The sequence below is a fragment of the Sarcophilus harrisii genome, chromosome 2 (genome assembly GCF_902635505.1).
Source record: "Sarcophilus harrisii chromosome 2, mSarHar1.11, whole genome shotgun sequence".
In the NCBI taxonomy this organism is placed as follows: Eukaryota; Metazoa; Chordata; class Mammalia; order Dasyuromorphia; family Dasyuridae; genus Sarcophilus; species Sarcophilus harrisii.
In genome coordinates, this window is record NC_045427.1 from 33,669,576 (window position 1) to 33,695,923 (window position 26,348).

General features: G+C 39.1%; 2 protein-coding genes across 2 annotated transcripts in view; both read left to right on the top strand.

Moving 5' to 3' along the window:
- The first annotated feature begins 8,765 nt into the window (after nt 1-8,765).
- Nucleotides 8,766-10,026, top strand: LOC100914170 (vomeronasal type-2 receptor 26-like). Its single transcript, XM_031949216.1, has 2 exons — nt 8,766-8,799; nt 8,908-10,026. The coding sequence occupies exons 1-2, from the start codon at nt 8,766-8,768 to the stop codon at nt 9,900-9,902; spliced, it is 1,029 nt and encodes a 342-aa protein (XP_031805076.1). The 3' UTR covers nt 9,903-10,026.
- A 12,298-nt stretch (nt 10,027-22,324) lies between these two features.
- The window catches only part of LOC116422031 (vomeronasal type-2 receptor 26-like), a 34,936-nt gene continuing 30,912 nt past the window's right edge, over nt 22,325-26,348 (top strand). The window contains exons 1-2 of the mRNA XM_031957119.1: nt 22,325-22,635; nt 25,142-25,433. Coding sequence (XP_031812979.1) covers nt 22,400-22,635; nt 25,142-25,433 — 528 coding nt within the window. The 5' untranslated portion in view covers nt 22,325-22,399. The remainder of the gene's footprint in view (nt 22,636-25,141; nt 25,434-26,348) is intronic.

Genomic DNA, 26,348 nt, shown 5'->3' on the forward strand with positions numbered 1-26,348 from the left:
ACCATTTATTCCTATGCTCTCTAGTGTTTTTTTTTAAATAAAAATAGATGTTGTATTTTCCCAAATGATTTCTCTGCATTGATTGAGATAATTGTATGACATATGTTAGTTTGGTTTTCGATATAGACAATAATGTTGATAGTTTTCTTTATACTAAGGCAGTTTTACATTGCAGATATAAATCCCACTTGGACATAATGTATTATGTCTGGTGATAAGCTACTAGAATTTCTTTTCCCATATTTTTAGGTTTTTTGCATCAATATTCATTAGGGAAATTGGTCTGTATTTTTTTTTCTATTTTGGCCTTTTTTGATTTACACATCAACACAATTTCTATGTCAGAAAAGAAATTGGGTAATATTCCTTCTTAAATCATTTTTCCAAATAGTTTACATAGTATTAGAATTCATTGTTCCTTAAATGATGAAGAAAATTAACTGGCCTAGGAAATTTTTTTGAGGGGATTGAATTAGCTGATTTTCCAATTATCCTTTTCTAAAATGAACCTGTTCAATTATGTTATTTCCTCTTCCATTAATCAGTACAAGCTATATTTTTCTAAGAATTTATTCATTTCATTTAGATTCGTGTCATCTTTATTAGCATAAATTTGGGGAAATTGTTCCTAATTTTTGCTTAAATTTCTACTTCATTCATGATAAGTTCATGCTGTTCATGTTTGATACTGGTAACTTGGTTTCCTTCTTTCCTTTTTCTAATCAAATTAAACAAAATTTTATCTATTTTATTGTGTTTTTTCATAAAATTCAAATCTCAGTTTTATTATTAATTCAAGTTTTCTTCCTTTCAATTGTATCAATCTCTAATTTAATTTTCAGAATTTCTACTTTCTATTTAATTGGAAAATTTTAACTTGTTCTTTCTCTAACTTTTTTACTTTCATGCCCAATTCACTGATTTTCTCTTTATGTATTTTATCCACATGAACATTTAGAGACATAAAATTTCACCATTTACTGTTTGGCTGCAATCCATTATTATTGGCATGCCATCTCATTATTGCCATTTTCTTGGAAGAAATTATTCACTGTTTCTATCATCTGTTGTTAGACCTACTATTTATTTATGATTCAATTATTTAGTTTCTAATGAATTTGGGGTCTATTTTTCATAGGCATTTATTAGAGGTAATTTTTATTGCATCATGATCTGAAAAGTATTCATTTGGCATTTCTGTCTTTCTGTATTTGATTCAGAGGACCTTATGCTCTAAGAAGTGGTCAGTTTTTGTAGAAGTGCTATGCTCCACTGAGGAAAAATGCCTGTTCTTCTCTATTCCCATTCAATTTTCTTTAGAATTTTATCATCTAATTTTCTAAAATTCTATTCACCTCCTAAACTTCTTCCTTGTTTACTTTGTGGTTGTATTTAGCAAGTACTTACTATTTTGTAATTACTATTTTGTTGCTCCTGGTTCTGTTTTCCACAGTATTAGTTTCTCCAATGAAATATTTTATATTTTTAAAAAATTTTTCACTTGTTTCTTTTACTTTTATTTCATTGATTTTATATGTCTAGTCGAGTCATTCACTTCCATTTGTCAAATTCTAAGTTTTATTAAATTACATTTTTTTTCTGGAAGTCTTTCACCTCCTTTTGCAATTGGCCAATTGTACTTCAAAAAAATTTTTGTTCCATGGCTTTTTTTTTCATTTCTCCAATTGTATTTTTAAGTAGTTATTTCATTTGTCAATTTGCTCAAATTGATTTTCATTTTTACAAACTTTTTTTTAATATACCTATTTATATACAACACATATGCATAGGTTATTTTTCAACACTGACCCTTGAAAAACCTTCTATTCCATCTTTTCCCCTCCTTTGCCCTACCATCTCCCCTACATGGCAGGTAGACCAATACATGTTAAGTATGTTAATGTTTATGTTAAATACAATATATGTATACATATTTATACAATTATCTTGTTGCACAACAAAGATCAGATATAGAAAGAAGGTTAAAAATAACCTGAGAGGAAAAAACAAAAATGCAAGTAAACAATAACAGAAAGAGTGGAAATATAATGTTGTGGTCCATATTCATTTCCCAGTGTTCTTTCTCTGGGTGAAACTGTTCTTGTTCATTGGAAAAAATTTGGATCCTCTCATTGTTGAAGAGGTCCATGTGCATCAGAATTGATCATCATATAGTATTGTTGTTGAACTGTACAATGATCTCCTGGTTCTGCTCATTTCACTTAGCGTCAGTTCCTATAAGTCTCTCCAGGCTTCTCTGAAATCAACCTGTTGGTTATTTCTTACAGAACAATAATATGCCATAATAGTTATATACCATAATTTATTCAGCCATTCTCCAATTGATGGGTATCCATTCAATTTCCAGTCTCTAGCCACTACAAAAAGGGATGCCACAAACATTTTTTTGCATATGTGGGTCCCTTTCCCTTTTTTAAGAATCTCTTTTGGATACAAGCCTAGTGGAAGCACTGCTGGGTCAAAGGATAAGCACAGTTTGATAACTTTTTGAGTATAGTTCCAATTTGCTCTCCAGAAAGGTTGGATCTGTTCACAACTCCACCAACAATGCATCAGGGTCCCAGTTTTCCCCTCCAACATTCATCATTATCTTTTCCTGTCATTTGAGCCAATCTGACAGGTGTGGAGTGGTACTCAAAGTTGTCTTAATTTTCATTTATCTGATCAATAATGATTTGTAACACCTTTTCATTTGACTAGAAATAGTTTCAATTTCTTCATCTGAAAATTGTCTATTCATATCCTTTGAGCATTTATTAATTGGAGAATGGCTTGATTTCTTATAAATTAGAGTCAATTCTCTATATATTTTGGATATGAGGCCTTTAATAGAATCTTCAGCTGTAAAAAATATTTTCCCAGTTTATTGCTTCCTTTCTAATCCTGTTCACATTAGTTTTACTTGTTGAAAAGCCTTTTAACCTAATATAAACAAAATGTTCTATTTGTGATCAGGAGTAATCTCTAGTTCTTCTTTGGTCACAAATCCCTTCCTCCTCCACAGGTCTGAGAGGTAAACTATCATATGTTCTTCTAATTTATTTATAATCTCATTCTTTTTGCCCAAATCATGAACACATATTGATCTTGTCTTGGTGTGTGGTATTAAGTATAGGTCAATGCTTAGTTTCTGCCATAATGATTTCCAATTTCCCCAACAATTTTTGTCAAATAATGAATATCTCAAAAGCTGTCATCTTTGGGTTTCTCAAACACTAATTTGCTTTAATTATTGACTCTTTTGTCTTGTGACAAAACCTATTCCACTGATCAACTAGTCTATTTTTAGCCAATACCAAATGGTTTTCGTGACTGCTGCTTTATACTATAGTTTTAGATCAAGTACAGCTAGGCTACCTTCATTTGATTTTTTTTTCATTAGTTCCCTTGAAAGTCTTGACCTTTTATTCTTCCAGATGAATTTTGTTGTTATTTTTTCTAGGTCACTAAAATAATTTCTTGGGAGTCTAATTTGTATAGCACTAAATAAGTACATTAGTTTAAGTAGTATGGTCATCTTTATTATATTCACTCGACCTATCCAGGAGCCCTTGATATTTTTCCAGTTGCTTAGATCTGACTTTATTTGTGTGGAAAGTGTTTTGTAGTTTTGTTCATATAGTTCCTGACTTTCCCTTGGTAGATAGATTCCCCAGTATTTTATACTATTGACAGTTATTTAAAATGGAATTTCTCTTTGTATCTCTTGCTCTTGGATTTTGTTAGTGATGTATAAAAATCCTGATGATTTATGTGGATTTACTTTGTATTCTGCAACTTTCCTAAAATTGTTGACTATTTCTAATAGTTCTTTAGTAGAATCTTTGGTGTTCTCTAATTATACCATCATATCATCTACAAAGAGTGATAATTTGGTTTATTCATTACTTATGCTAATTCCTTTAATTTTTTTCATCTCTTATTGTCAAAGCTAGTGTTTCCAATACAATATTGAATAGTAATTGTGATAGTTGACAACGTTGTTTCACTCCTGATGTTATTGGGAATGGTTCCAATTTATCCCCATTAATGATCCTTACTAATGGCTTTAAATAGATGCTACTGACTATTTTAAGGAAAAGGCATTTATTTCTATACTCTCTAGTGTTTTTAATAGGAATGGGTGTTGGATTTTATCAAATGCTTTTTTTCCATGTTTTGAGATGATCATATGGTTTTTGTTAATTTGGTTATTGATATAGTCAGTTATGTTAATAGTTTTCCTAATATTGAACCAGCCCTGCATTCCTTGTATAAATCCTACTTGGTCATGGTGTGTTATCCTGGAGATGATTTTCTGCAATCTTTTTGCTAATATTTTATTTAAGATTTAAGCATCAATGTTCATTAGGGCGATTGATCTATAATTTTCTTTCTTTTTTCAATCCTACCTGGTGTAGCTATCAGTACCATGTCTGTGTCATAAAAGGAATTTGGTAGGATTCCTTCATTCCCTATTTTTTTAAAAATAGTTTATATAGCATTGAAGTTAATTATTCTTTAAATGTTTGGTTGAATTCACATGTAAATCCATCTGGTCCATAGGATTTTTTTCTTGGGGACTTGATTAACGGCTTGTTCTATTCCTCTGTTAATCTGGGTAACCTATATTTTTGAAAATATTCATCCATTTCAAATTTTTGATTTGAAGTTATCAAGTTTATTAGAATAAAGTTGAGCAAAGTAACTCCTAACTATTGCTCTAATTTCCTCTTTATTAATGGAAATATCTCCCTTTTCATTTTTAAGACTAACAAATTAGTCTTAAATTTTCCTCCTTTTCTAATCAAATTTATCAAGGGTTCATCTATTTTGTTGATTTTTCCATAAAACCAACTCTTAGTTTTATTTATTAATTCAAAATTTTTTTTCTTTCAATTTTATTGATCTCTCCTTTTATTTTTAGAATTTCAAGTTTAGTTTTTGATTGGGTTTTTTTTTAATTTGCTCTTTGTCTAGCTTTTTTAGTTACATGTCTAATTCATTGATTTTCTCTTTCTCTATTTTATCCAAGTAAGACATAAAATTTCCCCTTATTACCACTTTGGCTGCATCCCACACATTTTGATATGCCATCTCATTATTGTCATTTTCTTGGGTGAAATTATTAATTTTGTCTATGATTTGCTCTTTTACCCAATCATTCTTACTATGAGATTATTTATTTTCTAATTACTTTTTGATCTATTTTCCTCTGGTTTTTTATTGAATGTAATTTTTATTGCATCATGAGCTGAAAAGGATGCATTTTGTATTTCTGCCTTTCTGCATTTGAATTTCAGGTCTTTATGTCCTAATATACGGTCAATTTTTGTATACTTTTCATGAACTGACACGAAGAAAGTGTACTCCTTTCTATCTCCATTCAATTTTCTCCAAAGATCTATCATACCTAACTTTGCTAGTGTTCTATTTACCTCTTTGACTTCTTTCTTCTTTTTTTCTTCAAATTCTAAAATATACTTACTTTCTTTTTTTAAAAATTTATTATAACTTTTTATTGACAGAACCCATGCCAGGGTAATTTTTTACAATATTATCCCTTGCACTCACTTCTGTTCCCATTTTTCCCTTCTCTCCCTCCACCCCCTCCCCTAGATGGCAAGCAGTCCTATATATGTTGAATATGTTTGACTTCTTTCTTATTTATTTGTGGTTTGATTTATCCAGTTCAGAGAGTGCAAGTTTGAGATCTTCCACTATTATAGTTTTGCTGCCTATTTCTTCTTGCAGCTCTCTTAACTTCTCCTTTAGGAATTTAGATGCTACACCACTTGGTACATATATGTTTATTATTGATACTGCTTCATATCTATGTTAACTTTTAGCAAGATACAGTGACCTTCCTTATCACTTTTAATTAGATCAATTTTTGCTTTTGCTTGATCTGAGATCAGGATGGCTACTCCTGCTTTTTTGACTTTACCTAAATCATAGTAGATTTTGCTCCAGCCTTTTACCTTTATTCTGTATTGCCCTCTTTCAAGTGTGTTTCTTGTAAACTACATATTGGACAATTCTGGCTTTTAATTCAATCTGCTGTCCACCTCCATATTATGGAGTTCACCCCATTAATATTTACAATTATAACTACTAATTCTTTATTTACTTTCATCTTATTATCCCCAAATTATGCTTTTCCCTTTCCTTTCCCCCTTGCCCCCTTCCCCAGTATTAGACTTATGAGCATTACTTGCTTCATGTAGCTCTCCCTCTTTATAATCCCTCCTTCCCCTTTAAAGTTCATCCCATTATCTAAAACTTTTCCCTTATTATTTCTATATTCCCTTCTATTTAGCTTAACCCTTCCCATTTCACTTTTCCCCTCCCACTTTTCAACACTCTGATTATCTCTCCTAGATCTATTTTTCACATTTGTTTTTTATCCAAGTAGGTATTTAATAGTTTTTTGCTATTTTTTCTTTTTTTTTTTGTTGGGGGTGTTGCCTCACTGATTCTTGGTGTCTCCTTGAGTCATTTATTTCCATTTCTTCAAGTCTGATTTTTAATGAATGATTTTCTTCATTTGCTTTTTATTATTTCTTTTTGTATTTGTGCAATTGAGTTTTTAAATGATTTGTTTTGTTCTGTGGAATCTTTTTTCCTATTTCACCAATAGCTTTTTTTAAAAGAATTTTTTTCTTTTTCCAGTTCACAAATTCTGTTTTCCTTGTAACTGTTTACCTTTTTCATTTTACAGATTCGGTTTTCCTGGGAGTTGTTTATCTTTTCAATTTGCAAATTCTGTTTTTCAAAAAGTTGATTTCTTTTTCCACTCTACCTCTTAATGAGTTACATATGTTATTGTGACCCTCTTGCAAAGCTTTCCTTTCCTTTCCCCATTTTTAATAACTCACTTTTAAGATTGTTTTTAATCTCTTCTATAAGAACTGCTGATGCCCTGGCTTTCAGGACAAGCACACAATAAGCACTGTTGCTGTACTTTGGCTAAGAGCTGTAAACTAAATTCCCAATGCTGGAGTTCTCCAGGCTGTACCTAGATGCACCCCACCTCTGCTGGGCCATGATCCACCTGTGCTGTCCACACAGACCTGTCCTGAAAGCGTTCCAAAGCTGAAATATTACATTCCAAAAGTTTCTGAGTTCTGTCACTCCAAAATCCAATCGGGCACTTGATATGCCAAAAGTATTATTTTTAGTTTTTCATTGAGTACAATAATTCCTTGAATTTCTCTTTTATCACTTATTATTGAGGATAACATTTCCAGTATAATGTTGCATAAGAATGGTGTTAATGGACATGCTTGTTTAACCCTTGATCATCTTAGGAATACTTCTAGGTGATCAAAATTCACATTATTTTGGTAACAGTACTTGCAGTACAATGGTCATCCCCAAGAAGAAGCTTCAGGGCCTTGTTGAGATATCTCCCACATCTATGACTGAGACCGGGGAAGTCATCTTCTCTGTAATTAGCCCATATATGGACTATCTTTGAATGACCAGGGCGTGAAATACATTTTTGCGAATGATTCAGTAGGAGAAGGTTTGTCACTGAGTTTTGCAGAAGAGTGGGTGACAAATGGAAAGAATAAGTGGCACCATGTGATCATTCATATACACTCCTAATTATGTATCTGTAGATGTGTTTATAAAAACAAGAATGACAAAAAATCAGCTGCGTGTTTCTTCACAAACATAAATGGCTATAAGGTAAAAATGTTTATTTCAGTCTCCTGTCACTATCTTAGGTTCCCTCTGCGGTATGTAGTGCCAGTTGTCCTACTGGATTCAGGAAGTTGCCTCTGGAGGGCAAGCCTTTTTGTTGCTTCAGCTGCTCCCCATGCTCAGAAGGAGAAATCTCCAGTCATAGGGGTGAGTTACTGCCTTAGCTCCTGGTAATTTGTGACATAGCTAGCATGTCTCTTCAGGTTTTCACCACAGATATGACAGGGCAATAAAAGATTTGTGAAAATTACAGAAAAAGAGGGAGAAACAATGAGGAGAAAAAATATTTTGTAGGAAACCAAGAGAATGCTGACAGCAAGTATAGATCTAGTGTGTCACTGAAGCATTCTAGATGCTAATTTCAGGTCTCATCGATCTGAAAGATAGGGTTAAAATAAGGTCAATCCAATATCCCCAATACTTGTGAAAAAATCCAGGGGAGGATTCAAAGAGAATTTTTCTTTAAATTAATTGATGAAATGGAGGTATTAAAGAATTATCTTTTTAATGTTGAACATATCCTGGAAAGGCTTCATTTCTCTTAGGATTAATAATAGGAAGACTTCCAAAAAAAAAAGAAACAGGTTTTCTATAAGAATCATAACAGCTATTTAATGTCATTAATCATTCAGTCAATCCATAGTCATTTAGTATGAGAAGAATTTGGTCATAAATTATGGGATAGAGTGATAAAAAAGAAGCAAATCCTTCATTCAGGGAGATTCTATTCCAACAGAGGAGACAAGAATACACATACTCTCTGTATCTACCAAAAAAATGTTTAAAATTCATATAAATTGTTTGTCGAAAGATGTAAACTGGGAGCTGGAAAGAATGAGGAAGTATTGATACAGGTAGCTCTTCAACTTGAGTGGTTGCCCAACACAACACAGAAGTAATCTGGATATTTGATACTAAAGGGCTCCACTGTCTAAGCTTACTGTCCTTAGTGATTAGGTTAAGAAGAAAAGGTGCCATCACTTTTGTAAAAGAAATAAAGAGAACTTGAATCAAAGCCAACAGTGATCAGCAAGAATAGATTTGATCTAGCCAGTATGACAAGGAATTTACCAGTAACTGTGTCATCCAGTAAAGAGAGAATGGGATTTTGCATTCTATGGAAGCAGAAGGAATTGCTGTAGTTCCCATGACTAAAATATCTTAATCAAACTTTAAGTCTTTGTTTGTCTCCTGCAGATGCTGAGCAGTGTAAGAAGTGCCCAGAGGATGAATATCCCAATGATCAGAGAGATCTCTGCCTCCCCAAGATTGTGACCTTCCTGGATATCAATGAACCTTGGGGGAAGGCAGTGACAGCTATAGCTGTTTCACTCTCATTGCTCACGGCCCTGGTTCTATGGATCTTTGTGAAATTCCAAGACACTCCCATAGTCCAAGCCAATAACAGGAACCTCAGCTACATGCTCCTCATCTCTCTTTCCTCCTGCTTCCTCTGCTCCTTGCTCTTTGTAGGCCGTCCCACCACTGCTTCCTGCCTTTCCCGACAAACAGTATTTGCAGTTGTGTTCACGGTGGCCGTTTCCTCCATTTTGGCCAAAACCATCATAGTGGTTCTGGCTTTCAGGGTTACAGGGCCAGGGAGCAGGATGCGGATATTCCTTCATCCTAGTGTGCCCTATTGTGTTGTTCTCATCTGCTCTGGAATTCAAGTGCTTTTCTGTGCCATCTGGTTGGGGACCCATCCCCCCTTTCCAGAAGCAGACACATGCTCTGAATCCAGCCACATCATCCTCACATGTAATGAGGGTTCTGCCTTTGCATTTTATTGTGTCTTGGGCTACATGGGCTTTCTGGCCTTGGGAAGCTTCATCATAGCCTTTCTGGCCAGGAACCTACCTGATGCCTTCAATGAAGCCAAGTTCATCACTTTCAGCATGCTGGTGTTTTGCAGCGTCTGGATCTCTTTTCTCCCCACATATCAGAGCTCCAAAGGGAAAGCCGTGGTGATTGTGGAGATCTTCTCCATCTTGGCCTCCAGTGCCGGCTTACTGGGCTGCATTTTTATTCCCAAATGTTTTCTGATTCTCCTGACATCATGGCAAAATAACACAAAACAGAACAAGAATCAAAGGAGTTCCAGGAGCAAGAATTTTTTTTTGTTTAATTTGATATCTTTATTTGCCCCAGTTCCATGTAAAACACTATTTTTATCTTTATTTTTAAAGCTTTGACTTCCACATTCTCTCCCTTCTTCCCCAATCCCAGAAGAATTGAGGTTCCACATGTGCAGTTACACAAAACATTTTATAAATGTCATGTTGAGAAATATACATGCATCATTCCTTGGGTTAATAAAAAGAAGCCTCAAATATATATATATATTTTTTAAAACCTGTGTTACATCATCAGTTTCATCATAAAGACTTTCAGAGTAGTTTTGGATCATTGTGTTGTTCAAAAAGCAAAGTTATTTGCAGGTGACCAGTCCACTCTATTGCTTGACTTTGTAAACATTTTCTTTCAGTTTTCATATGTTCATGTATATCCTTCCAGATTTTTCTGATCCTCATACTTACAGAATCATCAAGGTATTCCATCACAAATACATTCTTCAGCTATTCTGCATTTGATGGGAATTCCCTCAATTTCCAATTCTTTCTCCAAGAACAGAGGTGACATCAATATTTTTGTACATATATTTTCGTTTCCTTTTTTTCTTAATCCCTTTTAGGTTTCAAGCCATGTAGTGTTAGTTTTAGATGGATGAATTTGCCTAATTTTATGGCCTTTTCAACATATATCATATATTTTAATCAATATCAAGTGGGGACTGGCTCATATTTCAAGACATTTCATTCCTTTATCTGTACATTTCAGAAAAGCTGACTGTATCAAGGAAAGTTGCTTCAAAATTGTTTTCACAATGGCTATTGCTAACTGAATTTTCCCAGTATATTCTATTTTGTTTTTTTTTTCAATTTATCCCTCATCAAAGGGATTTACTTCTCACCACATTTTTTGACAATATTCCCTCTTTTCTCACCCTACCCCCTGCTCATATTCATTATTCCTCCTTCTATCTTTCAAAATAATAAGGATTTCTATATCTATGTTGAGTGTGTATGTTATTTCGTCTTACAGCCAATTAGACTGTAATATTGATTCACTCTCCTTCCTCTCTACTAAATGCTTTATGTTGCCTCTTTAATAGTAGATAATTTATGCCATTCTACTTCTCCTTTTCCCTTTCTCCCAATACATTCTTCCTACCCTTTAATTTAATGTAATTTCTTTCATAAAGTATTCTTTCATATTCATATTTAATTCACAACTATGCATTCTGTTTATATATACTCCTTCTAACTTCCCTAACAATGGGAAATTTCTCATGAATTACAAACATCATCCTCCCATGTAATAATGTCAACAGATAAATCAGGTTAAGTCTCTTATCATTTCCATGTCCTTATTAATTACTTGTGCTTCTCCTGACTCCTGTACATGAAAGTCAAATGTTCTTTTCAGCTCTGGTGTTTTCATCACAAATACTTGGAATTCCTCTATTTCACTGAGTTCCTCCTTTTTCCTGGAGGTTTATAATCAGTTTTAGGGGGCAGGTGATTCCTGGTTAGGATCCTAGCTCCTTTGCTCTACTGAAATTCATATTCCAAATACTCTGATTCTTTAAAGAAGGAGCGACAATATTTTGTGTATTCTGACTGTCTTTTCACTATACCTGAATTCTTCCTTTCTAGATACTTGCAATATTTTCCCATTTACCTAAAAGCTCTGGAATTTGACTATCCAATTTCTGGTTATTTCCTTCCTGAGTTCTTCAGACAGTGATCAGTGCGTTCATTCCATTTCTCTTTTACCCTCACAGGGGTCCTCAAACTATGGCCCACGGGCCAGATGCGGCAGCTGAGGATGATTATCACCCTCACCCAGGGCTATGAAGTTTCTTTATTTAAAGGGCCACAAAATAAAGTTTTTGTTTTTACAAGAGTCTGACCCTCCAACAGTCTGAGGGACAGTGAACTGGTCCCCTATTTAAAAACTTTGAGGACCCCTGTGAACACCAAGAGTGTTTTCCTCAATAATACCTTACCAGAAGATGTCTAGGAAGTCCCATAATTTTAAAATGATCACTGCTGGATCATTATTTTTCCAGTGAGATATATGACATTGTTTTCTACTTTTTCATTATTTACATTTTGATTGATTGTATCTGGATTTCTCAAAAAGGCATTAGCTCCCATTTTACCAATTATACCTAATATTTCTGCCAAGACAGCAGCAGAGTCAGAGTTAGTACTCCTTGTTTGCTGGCATCGAGCCAGGGCTGGGACTTTGCTGGCTTGATCTATACCACTATTGTGCTCCTATCTCACACTAGACCTTTCCTGATGGGAAGTTGTCTTAGGTTAGAAAAATGTTCCAGTCCATCTTTTTCTGAGTAATAACACTCTACAATGTATTTATCATCATTTTAAAATGATTTGGAGGATTTAGGGTGAGACCTGAAGTGAGTTCATTTTTTATTTGGCCTACTGAACTCTGTGTCCAACATGTTTTAGGGAACATAGAATAGCATTTCTTTTTCTCTTTTTCTTTCTTTCTTTCTTTTATTTTTTCTTTATTAAAGCTTGTTATTTTTAAAAACATATCATGGGCAAAATAACTGTCTGGATATGTATACATATATTGTGTTTAACATATATTGTAACATATTTAACATATATTGGTCTGCCATTTAGGGGAGGGGAAGGGGGAAGGAGGGGAAAAGTTGGAACAGAAAGTTTTGCAAGGGTCAATGCTGAAAAATTACCCATGCATATATCTTGTAAATAAAAAGCTATTAAAAATGCATTGACAATCCTTCAATATTAACCCTTGTGAAACCTTGTATTCCAATTTCCCCCATTTCCTCACCCCCTTCCCAAGATGGCAAGTAGTCCAGTACATGTTTAACATGGTAGAAATGTAAGTTAAATTCAATATATGCATACGTATTTATACAATTATCTTGCTATGCTATAAAAATCAAATCAAACCAGAAAAAAGTGAGAAACAAAATAAAATGCAAGCAAATGACAAGAAAGTGAAAATGTTCTGTTGTGAACCACACTCAGTTCCCACAGTCCTCACTCTGGTTGTAGATGGCTCTCTTTATCACTAAACCATTGGTTCTGGTCTGAAGCATCTCATTGTTGAGGAGAGCCACATCTATTAGAATTGATTATCAATAATCTTGTTGCCGTGTACAACGATCTCCTGGTTCTGCTCTTTTCACTCAGCATCAGTTCATGTAAGTCTCTCCAGGCCTCTCTGAAATCGTCTGCTGGTCATTTGTTATAAAACAATAATTAGAATAGAATTTCTTGGGACATTTCTGGGAATAACCGGCTTGAATAATATAATAGGAACAAGGTCTTCATGAAGTACACAATTTATGACTCTATTACAATAAGTAGATTGTTACCGCCGAGTGCTACAATATATGATTGTTACAATAGCCAGAGTTACTGCTAATTACTTTTTAATGTTCATGTCAAGCTGCAAGGAAGGGCAGGATGTATCTCTGTAATCTTGAAATATTCACTAAGTAACCTGAAGACTCTAGTGTTTTTGCAATATTAGCTTAGAAAAAATATAGACTCTGGCTCTCAGATCAATAAATGGAATGCTTAGATGGTACCTGGCTGGCTCCTGTACTTTTCTTTCCACGTTCATCCTCTTTGGGGCAGTGGGCATCTACACTGGGCACTCAACTAGACAGGGACCTGAATGCCATTGCAGAGGAGAGTGACCCCTTGCTGAGCTCACGGATTAAGGTAAGAGGTGAAATTTGTTTATCTCCAGGCTAACACACGAATTAGGTAGAAGTAAAATTGAGTTGGTTTTTTTTTTTTACCATTGATATCAATATAATGCACATATTGAATCAGAATGGGGCAAAATCAATCAGGTGCCAGGGGCTGATAATGTTATCTGAAAGTATTAAAGAAACTAGTAAAGGAAAGAGGATTGGTAATTACTACAGGACAATTACAGAACTTTTTAGAATCTGTAGAAAATTGGTCTCCTTGGTTTTCACAAAAGGAACAATCCATGTGGAGAAATGGAAGACAGAGGGAAAATCAATGAGGGAATTTTTTTATAGAAACAGGGCCAGCAGTTTTCCCAGTTACTATATTTTTATTTGAAATATTTTCAAAATCTCTCTTCTGCCTCCAGAGGGAGTTCTATTAAGTACTAGAGTGGGTAAGGTGGATCTGTCTGCTAGTACTCTGGAGGAAGAAGACAGGACCCAAGCTATAGAATGTTTAAATGTTAACATGAAAAAACAATTCACAGAACCTACAGATCCCTGTTTAGAGGCTTCACTTAAATACAGATCTGAAGGGAGCCTAAATTCTTACAAAATGAATCAAACAGACTAGTTCAGGAGCCAGTTAAGAGAGCCAAAGAAGGAGAAGACATCTCTTTAGAAATGCAGTTAGCTTTGCCAGTTATGGAAACCCCTGATCCTAGTAATCCAAGACAAAATAGGAGAGAATATCAAGCTATTGACTTTTAGTTACTGAAAGTGTTACATCAGGATGTTTCCAGTTATGGTTCCAATAGTCCACATGTCTATACCCTGTTGGATTCCGTCTCATGAAGTGCCTTGCCTCCTTTAAACATATGTTCAATGGCAAAAATCACCTTAGAAGGAAGAGATTATTTAATTTGGAAGGCAGCATTTTTTTAGGAATATCAAGACCAAGTCCAGGTAAATAATCATACCAGGGTCAGAATCACCTTTGAGATTCTCACTGGAATGGGAAAATTTAGTCAGTTAAGAAATCAATTAAATTATGAATTAATAGCTTATGAACAAGGGATGAAGAAGCAGCATGGGTAAAGATACTTGGGAAAACTGGCAGAGAGACATCTTTTATAAAAATCATTCAGGGACATAATGAGACCTTTGCTGATTTTGTCAGTCACTCAATGACAGCAATTCAGTATTCTCTCAGTGATGGGGAGAAAAACCAAATTTTATAAGACCACTTGCCCTTGAAAATGCTTATGCGGATTGTAAAAATACATTATCTGGGGGAAAACCAAAAATGTCTTTAGTAGAAATGTTCCAAAGGTGTCAGAAGGTTGGAACTTCTTTCAAGCTGCATTAATGACTGCTACACTAAATCAGGGCAAATCACAATCTCAGAATTTTTCAAAATCTCATAGATACTCTAATTGTGGACAATGGGGTCCTATGAAGATAAATTGTACTACCCAAAAGGTTTCACCACATTGCAATTCAGCAGATAAACCTTTGACTTTATGTGCAAAATGCTGGAAGGGCCGACAGTTGGCTTCTGAATGTCCCTCTCAGAATAATAGGCAAGGTAATGAGATATCGGACACTCTCCTCAGGGCCAGCTCCAGCCCCAGATGATGGGACCTGTGCTTTCCCTTATTCCCCCTCAAACTGGATCTGAAACCAATCTCTTAAATCCTACTTATTGACAATACGGGATGGAATACATGCGACCACGGGAAGTTCTGGTTATGTTCTTCGGTATCACACTGAATTATTGACAATGTGGGAACATGTTCTCTCCCCACTGGAGTCTCAGGTCTTCTTTCAGGCATAGTAAGTCTCATGTCAGGATGTAGTTCACGGTCATTGCTAGGGCTTATGGCTATTCCTCAAGTAGTAGATTCTGATTTTTTAAGGGGAAATGTGTATTTCTCGCTTGCTGCTCCTCACCAGGACTTTTTAATAAAAAGCAGGAAAGTATAGTACAGTTACTAATAATATCTTACAAAAGGGTTAGAAGAGAATATTAAAATGTTCTCGAAGTACAGGAAAAGAGGAGTTCTGGATGCAATCTATAACTCATTCTAGGCCACTTTTATAGTTGGAAATAGAAGGAAAACTCTTTGAAGGGTCGGTGGATACAGGAGCTGATAAGTCAGTGATGTCACAATGCTTTTGGTCACGAGCATGACCAACATACAGGTGCATAAACCTTTCTAAGGTATGTGGTCACAAGCTTGGCCAAACACACAAGCCCACAAATCTTTACAAGGTATACATGCTAAATGATTATTGTGGAGAAAGGAGAATAAAGAACAGTTGTTCAAATCTGAAGTTCTTCAGACACTCCCTGTTCATTTATGGGGGAGAGATTTGCTAAAAGGGATGAATGTGCATAAACTTTTTCATAGGGGTCACTGACCAGAAAGAATATGTACAAAAACACCGATGCCTAAGATCAAATGGAAAGAAGAACCACCCAAATGGGTTGATCTTTGGCCTCTAACAAATGAAAAAACAGAGGCCCTTTGGGAAAGTTTACAACTGGGCATATAAAACAATCCACTAGCCCATGGAATTCCCCCATATTCACTACAAAAAAGAAATCAGGAAAATGGAGAAAGTTAAAAGATTTATTCATATTAATAATTGAATGGAATCTATGGGCAGCTTACAACCAGGACTTCCCTCACCCAATGTTATCACCTATGAATGACACAGATGGATCATTGACATCAAGGATTGCTTTTACTCTATTCATTTAAGATGGGAAGACTGTCTGTATTTTGCATTTTCAACACCTTCCACAAATTTGAAGGAACCTTATTTAAAATTTGAACAGCAAGTCCTTCCACAGGTTATAAAAACACACCTACTATGTGTCAACAGAACATGGCAGAAATTAGAGCTCCTGTCAGAACCAAATGAAAAGGAGCATGCATTGTACATGACATGGATGACATCCTATGCACCCATTATGATCGGGATATTGTACAACAGATACTGAGACACAGCTTCTGCTCTGGGAATTGTCCACAGATCCCAGGTCCGGAGCTGCCCAACACGTCCAGGGAAAGGTTGTCCTGCCCTGGCACAGTGGGGGCCCTTGAGATCTCTCCCACAGGGAGGGATGCTGGCTCCTGTCTCTGCATGGGACGGTCAGTGGTCCAGCCCTGCTGACGCTGGGTCAGTCCCCGGGCAGAAGGTGAAGGAAAGCGGCAGCAGAAGGGGCTCGTGCTGGTGAAAGTTGCCCAGCCCAATGCAGACAGGCGCCGGGCCCCTCTGTGATGGACAGAAGGCCGATCTCTCCTTGGTCACAGCCTCTCAGAGCTCGCCAAGGCTGCAGGGGGCAGCTCTGCTCTGCACAACCTCTGCCCTGTCTGTCATCTGCCCCAGCAGGACTGGGGAGAGGAGCAAGCTCAGGCCCAGGGCTGGGTCTATTAGGTGTTGAGGGTCCCAGGAAAAGGCGCCATTAAATTGTCCAAGGAAAAAGCCTCCCACGGACGCCCTTCTCTGCCTTTTTAGCCCCACAAATGCCAGAAACATTTTACTGAACATGAATCCACAGCCAGGTCATTTCTGCAGAGATTTCCACACTGTCAGCGCCTCCTTCCCCACATGACTTTGTGCCTGGAGATGACATCACAAACATAGGAAACGCCTCAGGAGAAAGTCACCCAGTGCCCCAGTGCCATTCTCGGGGAACATTCTCAAAGGGCAGAATAACTGTCTCCCTGTGACCTCCCCCTCCCGCTCCCCCCTGTCTGCCCGGGACCCTCCTCTCCAGGGTTGTGGGTGCTCCGGATCTCCCCAAGGGTGCACTCAGATTCCGACCCAGCGGAGGGTGAGCAGGGAGCTCCCCTTCCCGGGTATGAGACCATGTGCCCTCCTGGAGTGGGCAGCTCCCAGCAGGGGGAGGGAAGGAACCCCTTAGGGCAGGTTCAGGGGGCACAATCCTGATCCTATATCCCTAAGAAAGGTGAATTTTGGAGTTTTCAACATTGTAACAAAGCAGAAAAACTCTGCAGTGGGGCTTTAGGGCAAAGAAATAGTATTTCTAAGTTTATCCCCTTTTCCTCACAAAAATAAAAAAGGAGGATTTCAAAGTTTTGTTGAGTGAACTACTTAGAAAGACCCAATTTATGGCTTCTCACATCCAGTGGAGATGCTCAGAGGAGAGCCTGCCTCACTGGGGGTCACACATCCTGCTCTAGTCTTACTTTCCCAGAAGCCCCTGGCTGCTTTTCCCCTAAAGGATCTAAGGGCAGCTGTTGGGGTGGGGGGAGGAAGGAGAAGGGAGTCCTGCAGCCAGCCTTCCTCTGAGAGAATGAATGAAAGAAGCATTTCTTCAGTGCTTCCTGTGGGCAGAGAGCTGGGGATCCGGAGAGAAAGGACAGCTCTGCTCTTTGGGGACTCATATTATGCTGGGGTCACACCAAAGGGAAGGTGTCAGCAGCAAGGCAGAGGGAGAGACCCCTGCACCTCAGAGAGGGCCCAAGGTACCCGGGAAGGCCTCCTGCTCCCTAACATTTCCAACAATAAAAGCACTTTTTGTTCGTGAGGTTGAACCACTGGAAGGACTAAGGGCTGAGTGTCAAGGACCCTGCTCATCTGCTGGCACCCAGTCCCTGTCCCATTCTCCCCAGGCCTTCTGGGCCCGGGGTCACTTCCCCTGGAAGCTCTGCTGTTCTAGAGATGTCTGTGCTCAGGTCCTGGCCCATGTCCAGTCCAGCCTGGGAGCAGAAGGGGGTCACGTGCTGCTGGGGCTTTCCCTGGCACACACTGCCCCCCTGCTCCCTCTCAGGGCTCTGGCTGCTTCTGCTGGACTGGTTTGAGGGCCCCTTAAGTACCGGAGGGCTGACCTTTACTGGGATGGCTGGTCCCTTCCTCCCAGGAGCTGCTTCCCCTCATGAGGCCTGGGACAGAGAAACTAGAAACAGGACCCTGGGTCTGGGGTCTGGAGGCCTGGGGGACCCGGGGAGTCTGACCCCTGCCAGAGCACAGGAGGAAAATGAAGGGGAAGCACTTGGTCCCCAAGGAAAGGCCAATTTATGTGTAAAGTGATGGGGGTTTGGGGTGAGGGGACAGGACAAGTGGAGGGAAGAAGCCAGGCCTTATGTCCAGCTGGGTCGGACCTGAGAGTTGTCCAGGATTCCCCTCACTTTGCAGGGGACAGGCATTAGATGGGCTGAAGGGCCTTTCTGAGCAAAGTGACACAACTGGAAATCCCAGCCAGATGCTCTGGTTACAAACTACCGAAGCAGGACCCCGAGGTGACAGGACAGAAGGACAGGACCCCCTATGGTGGGCCTGGAAGCTTTTGGGATATTGGAAGGGGATGTAAGCTCCCCCATCTCCCCATAATGAACTGGGACCCTGAGCAAGGGAGCTTCACTGAGTTTAACTTTGGTGGTCCCCTGGTGGGAGGCTCAGCTGCACGTCCTTTAACTAAGAAAAATATGAAAGTGCAGTTTAGGCTCAGGGTGGGAGCTCCAGAGGCCCCAGGGAGCCTCCCTGCTCCCTGCTTTCCACCCCCTGCCAGGGGCTTTTTTCTATCTTTAGTCTGGAAAACAAACTTTTTACCTGCTTTGGGAAGAGCTTCTCCCCAGGCTGTTGGAGGGGCCGTTTGTCCAGCCTGTCATGTGAGCTTTGGGGAATCCATGGGGCCAGAGCTGAGGCAGTGAGGGGGATCAGGTCTGGGCTTTCTGGGGGCCCCTGGGGTGGAGTCCAGCCCAAGGACAGCTGCTGACCCAGCCTGCAAGAGTCTGTCTCCAAATGACCTCATCACCTAAAAGAGAAACATGGCCCTGGTCACCTGGGGTCACCACAGGACAGGAACCAGCCAGGCCAGGCCACAGACAGGGCACACGGGCCCTGCTGCCTCCCCCCACCCCAGAGTCCTTTAGGGGAAACTGAGGGCCTGTCTGTTCCCTGTCCAGACTGGAAGGCTTCTCTCATGGCCCCTATGGGCCAAAATCTTGAGTGATTCAGTTAGAGGGGGAAGTTTGGGGAGAGGAGAAGAAGGCAAAGGAGCAAGTGAACAGAAAAGGGGGAGATGCGGAGGGCCAGGAGGGGTCCAAGGTAGCTGAGGTTCAGAGCAGGGAAGGACCTTGTCCAAGGTCACATAGAAGCCAAGGATTATACAGTGCTCTGTGTGAAATCATCCCAGAAAAATGTGGGGGAGGGAGGCAGGAGGAGGAGGAGGGATGATGAGGTCCTCCATTAAGAGCCAGAAGGAATCAGGGAGACAGGAAGTCCAAATGCATCATGTCATAGCCAGGGAAACTGAGCCCAAAGATGAGTCAGGATTTGGATCTCAGGTTTCCTAACTCATTGTGCAGAGGACGGGCCAGTCCCCCTCCCTGTGGAGCCCAGTGCCAGGGAAGGCCCTCTCCTTGGCAAAGGAAGCAGAACTCTCTCTCTGAGGGACATCTAGCAATGGGGGGGGATGGGTGTGCCCCCCAAAATTCCCTGGGCCTTCAGTGGAGCTCTTTATCCTGGAACTAAAGGAAGGACCCCATGGCTCTCTTGCCTCCACTTTTGGGGCCTTCCCAGCTCCATTTTCTAGGCCTTCCTTCCCTTCCCCAGCTGCAGCCAACAAAGCCCCAGGCATTGCCTGAGCCCCAGGTCCTGTGGGGCCACCATGTTCTCCCCATCCTGGCTGTTCCATCCCAGAAGCCTCTTCTCCCTTTGGTGAGGGGGATGATGGGAATAATTTCCAACAACAGCAGAAACTGGCATTTTATGGTCCTTGAAGCCCCTGTGTGTATATACCCATATTTGTATATATATGTACTTGTATAAATGCACATGGACATATATTCTTACATACATTTTGTTTCCTTTGAGCTCCAGAGGCTTAGCTCAGGAGCCACGTGCTTCCAGGAGACCTCCTCTGCTCCCCAGGTGTGTTCTCTGTCCTGAATACACAAGGTCCTGGCACACAGTAGGGGCTTAACAAATGCTTCTTCCATTCCCTCTCTTTTCCTATTTCAATTTTCCTTTTGCTTTGTTTTGCTTTTCTTGTTCTGCCATTTTTCAATCACATCCCACTCTTTATGACCCTGTTTGGGGTGTTCTTGGCAGTAATACTGGAGTATTTTGTCATTCCCTTGTCTAGCTCATTTTAGAAACGAGGAACTGAGGCAAACAGTGACTTGGCCAAGATCACAAAGACATTAAATGTCTGAGGCCGGATTTGATCTTAGAAAGATGTTTCCCTGACTCCAGGACCAGGGCTCTCACCACTGCCCCACCCAGCTGCCCCTTCCTTCTTTAGTTCTGTACATGTTACATCTCCCCCAGAGGAATGTAAACCAGAGGGTGAGGGCTGTCCCTTTTACTAGGTGTCTAAGAAATGTGTAATGGGGTGAATCGAAGGCCTCTTCAGCTTTTGGGGGGATGCACAGAAGGAATGTCCTGGCGCCTGGGGCTTGCTCCCCCGTGCTGCAATAGTAACTGCCATGTATAAAGTGCCTCCTATGTGCCAGGTTTATGAGCCATTTACAGATATTACTTCATTTACTCCTAATGATAAAAATACTAATAACTACTATTTATGGAGCACATCCTATGAGCCAGGCCCTGTGCTAAAGGTTTCACAATTGCCTCATCTGATCTCACTACACCCTCAGGAGGTAGGTGCTATTATTACCCCATTTTACATCAGGGCAAACTGAGGCAATCACAGGGGTTTCCCAGGGTCCCACAGCCAGCAGGGGAGTAAGGCTGCAGTGGGACTCAGTTCTCCCTGGATCCAGGCCTGAGCTCCCTGTACTGCCCCATTAATCTGCCCCTTTGTTCAGGCCAGGTTTCCCTGGAGCTCCTGACTTAGCCCTTCCCCTGAGAAAATCTCAGGATTGTTCTGCTCTGAATTGTATAAAGGCAGACATGTCATTCTAATCTCCTGGGAGTCATTTCTCATCTGTAAAGTAAAGATTTCATGAAAGATTTTCTCTAAATGTCTCTGGGACTTCAGAAGTCTTTGCTCCCATCACCCAAAGTGCAAAGGTCTATCTGTAGATCTTGTGATTTTAACCTTCTCAGGTGGGGAATATGATGAGTCTGCAAGTGCCTTTGTTCTAGTTGTTGGAGAGTGGAAATCTGTCATCAAAATCCTGGACAGAGAATGCTCTGAGGTTGCTGTCATCTCTAACGGATGGATGTTATAATCCTACATAAAGAGTGAGTCCCACTAGGAGAGGAAAACTATGAGCCCTGGACTTTCTATAATGACTCTTCAAAATGGATTACACTGTGCCCTGAGCATAAGATCTGGGTGACGTGGACCCTGGTGCAGGGAACTGGATTAGCACCATAGCTAACAATTTTTGTCTTTTAGGGAAATTGTCATCTCTGAAAGATTTAATAAATCTTGTGACTTACATTAGAATATTTCATGAGGTTTCTTCATCACAGGTTATTGATTGAAGTCAGGTCACAAAACTATTTTCCTACAAAAGGCACTTCTGGGATGTAGCCTGACTTTGAACAAGGGAAAGAGAGGTCAAAATATTATTTTGCACTTATGATTTTCCCCTGGATGCAGGGACTCAGCTGGAGATGCCCCAGGCAGTCTGGTGCCGGGAATTCTTCTGAGATTGAGACTTCTCTGTGGAATAAGAGGAATGGACCCCATAATTATCTAAAAATAAATGTACTGGGAGACAGAGAGAAAGTATATAATGGTCACTCATCTTGCGCCATTGTCCTTGTCTTGCATATGGACCTGACTAATGTCCCACTGTTTCCTCCAGTGTGACCTGTAGATCAGAACCTGGGTTTCTATAGATAGACAGGTCATGTCTGGTGCTGAAAAGTTTCTCATCAGTCCATGACTCAAGCAGCTGACTTGGCTGTAGCATGAGCAGTCAGTTGATTACCTGAGAGTTAAAACTTTGGTTACTGTTCAGGGGGATGTGGCCCTGTATTGTGAGAAGCATTTCTCACCTCGTTTCTTCCCTTGCTGTGTCTCTGTTGCTGCAGCTTCCAGGTTCTGGGCAGCGTTGCTTTGAAGACGATCAACCCCTGCGTTACATCAGTGGAGATGTGGAGATTGGCTTCTTTTTACCCATAGTCTCACCTGAAGTGAGCAATGTAACAGGAGCAGAACGGTTTCAGAGTCCTCCTAACAAGTCTTGTAGGGCTTATAGGTAAGTGTCTGTCTATCTGCCTGTGCTCGTTTCCACTGTGATGATGCAAGAAAAGTGCTCATTGTTCAGTATGAGCCGGGATGCTCTCCCCTCTCCCTGTCTCTTAATGTTTGTATCTTCTTTCATTCGTGCTTTCATTCTGTCTCCTTAACGTCAGAGTTAAAGAAAGAAAACCTCTCTCCCCTCCTTTCCCTTCCCATTCCCCATCAAACAGGCCATGTCCAGGTTTCTCAGTCCCTACCAGGGTCAGTCTTTTATCCCCCTTCCTTCCAGGCCATCCTGACTTCATGTAAATAGTGAAGGGTTAATGGCCTGAAGCAGCACCCCTGCTGCCTTTCTCTCCTAGGACAGTTATTGCTGAGTGTACAGATCCTGAGCAAGGGGAAATCTGCCCCATTCACAGGAAGGAAAGCTCTGTCTCCTCTCTAGCTTTGCCTATCTGACAACAAGAGAGCACCCCTTTTTAGGAAGTCATGGGACCCCTTCTTCAGGAAATTTAGGGTTAGGGATAATTCTATTCTTCCCACCTCATTTATGAGTGGGAAATATGATCTTATGTTTACTCCTTCTTGTGGGTAGGTGAATTTATCATTATTTTCTATTCTTTTTGGACAAAGTAATATTGTCACAAAAGTCAGCATGTCCCAGGAATCTCAAAGGTACTGAATAGATTAGGACTGATGGACCCTGAAAATGAGGGCTCGGGAAATTTGACTTTATTTGGAAAGACAGAATTGTGCAGAATGCAGTGCTAGCAAGTACTCAGACTTGCAAATGGCTTTATGAAATGCCTGTTCCCACTTAGGGATGTCTGGAAAATTCTGTTTTCTCAAGGTGGTATGAGGGAGATTTGTTTAATTTCTCAAGCTAACTCTTCCTTTACTGGATGAACCCGGGACAGATGGGTGTGTGTTTACTTCCTGGGATTTTTCAAGGCATCCTGACATTTTTGCTGCTGCATAGGTCTTAGTTTTTGGCATTGTCACTATCAAATCTCTTTGCAAAACACTCTTTACATAGCAGGATCTCAGTATATAGCAATGAAACACTGAAATCTAACCTTTTGTAAGTCTGCGCTGTAGCAAAAAAATTCAGATTCCTCCACTGATTTATGGATCGTTTTCCTCTATCACATCAGAGGAGAAGCTGATTGGCTATTTACTCTGTCTTCTACTTGTTGAAGACAGACCATGAGTTTCACTGAATGGTTCTTTGGCAGATAAGAGTTCTTTTCTGAACCTGGTTGTAGCCTTATGTCATTATTTAATCCCTCTGTTTTTTTTTTATTTGTACTTTTCTTTGTACTTATAAATAAAAATTCCCTATGAATCAATATTCATAAATTATAAATATTTCATTACAATTGTGTATATTTTTGTCTAAGAAACAAGGCCATTAAATGATATTAATTATTAGATATATTTTTAATGCTTTAGTATGCTTCTTTTTATTCTATTTGTTCAGCATCTAGGAAAAGTGGGAAGTTTGACCTAGGAGAAGAAGTGTCAAAACCCACTGGTGAAACATTTAATAAAAATCCTGTTCTAAATCAAATACCCTTTTAAGTTTTATGAATTATTTGATTTTTACCTTGAGAACTGCACCCCAGGGAGAAGGCAAGAACTCTATATTGTCTGCACCAATGATAATTTGATGGAAATTGAATATAAGTGAGTATAATGTCACGCTAACCTTTTCCATCCATTAAAACAAGCCCAGAGTACAAAATTTGGTCAATTTTTAAACATTGCCTAGAATAATAGAGGTATAAGTTCTTTGCTATTGGGCTCCTGGTTGAAGATCTGGTACTGAATCAAAATCTTGGAACTGACTTCTCTTCTCAGGTTCTGAGAAAAAAGGAAAAAGTGAGTAGAGAGAAAAGCTGAACCATGAACTTATTTTAGAGGAGATATTAGATAAGACCTGAGTAAAATATTGGTGGCCTGGATATGTGGCACCTTCTCTTCTCACACTTATTTGAATTTAGATGTGTAATTTCCTCCTCTTGAAAGGACCTCTTTGCCAAATACCCAGACATCAAAATCTCCTCAGTTTTCATAGACAATGATGACCTCCATGAAGTCTTCCCTTATTTCTTCAGGGAAATGGGGTCTCATTCTATGGTTTCCATATATATCAGTGACTCTAACCAATCTAATTATTCTTTTCCCACCTTACATCCCAATACCTTATTTCTCCCTCCCATTATCCTCTAAGGCTTCTAGAGTCAACAACTATCCATGTCTTCTTGTGGAATGAGTGAATGACTCAAGCAAGCAGAGTTACATGAGGACATAAAGCCGATAGTCCTCCCATTTAAAAAATTACAAAAAGAAAAGAATATTGGAACAATGTGTATGGATAGAGGCTATTTTGAATTCAAATGGAAGGAGTTAAACAGCTATTGCAATCCTTAGTTTTGATTAAATGTTGGGAAAGTCCCTCTTCTGAAATGAATTGTGAAGGTTGTTTTAATGTTCTGTAATATTTACCATTAATTCACCAGACCTATTGAAAAAAATTACCAGCAATACCTCATGCCTGCCTTCACTCTGCATGAGATTAATAGGAATCCCAATCTGTTGCCCAACATTTCCCTGGGATACAGTATGTACAACTCCTATTCCAGTGAAGAAAGGACCTTGCAGAACTACCTGTGGTGGCTGTCTGGAACACACCAGCTCATCCCTAATTACAACTGCAGAGAGCAAGAAAAGATTGTGGCTGTCATTGGAGGAGCCACTTCGGCTCTCTCTGTTCAGATGGGGACCCTGCTTGACCGCTACCATTTACCTCAGGTGAATGAGATAGAACCTAATAGATTCTCTGTTATTCTGTACAACCTAGTAGTCATAGCAGTAGTATTTGTAGTAGAAGTAGTAGGAGCAGCAGCAGTGAATTAAAATGCATTTATATATGACTTAAAAAAATTTTTAAAAAAAGTTTTACAAATATGTTTCTTTTGATCTTCACAACAAACTCATAATGAAGATATTCTTATAACTCCCATTTACAATGGAGGATATTGTGACTGGGAAAAGTTAAATTATTATCATGCAGCTAATGATTAACTGTGATACTAATTAATCTAGGTTTTCTTAGATCAGTTTAACTCTCTAGTGACTGAACAAAGCCACTGTCTTCATCATCAGGAAAATTGAACAACTCCTGGTACATCAACCATATTGTAAGACAAGAATGCATTTAGCTTTCAATCCAAGAAAGGATCTGAAAGCAAAACTAGTTATACTTGCCCATTATACAGATAAGTTCAATGATGACTGGAGAAGTTAAAGTGTTTACTCAACACTACACAATTCACTGTTGGAAGAGAACTGATTAGATCTTACCATTCTTGACTTTAAGTTGAATGATCTTTCAGTCTTTTACATCTCATTCTATGAGCTTCATCTTTCAGAATCACTTAGTCCCTTACTACTAGTCCAGAATTTATTGAGATGAGAATTATTTATAAAAGGAAACTGAGCATGACCACTGATGTATAAGGTGCGTGTTTTGGGGAGCACTGCGAAGCCCGTCCACAGAGCTGCCCTAAGAACTTCATAAGCACTTTTACAAATGTACAAGAGTTTGAGAACATTCCTGACATTGTTCTCAAAGAGGATACTAACTTTATTAGTAGGCACAGAAGGAAAGCAGAAACATACGGTGCAAGGAACAACATTTCAGAAAGCACCTCATCTTTTCAAAAC

What these genes read in the sequence shown, in the direction of transcription:
- LOC100914170 (XM_031949216.1), top strand. Translation starts at nt 8,766, where the DNA reads ATGACAAGGAATTTACCAGTAACTGTGTCATCCA. An exon ending in ACCAGTAACTGTGTCATCCA is followed by an intron (nt 8,800 to 8,907) that starts GTAAAGAGAGAA and finishes TGTCTCCTGCAG; the next exon opens with ATGCTGAGCAGTGTAAGAAG.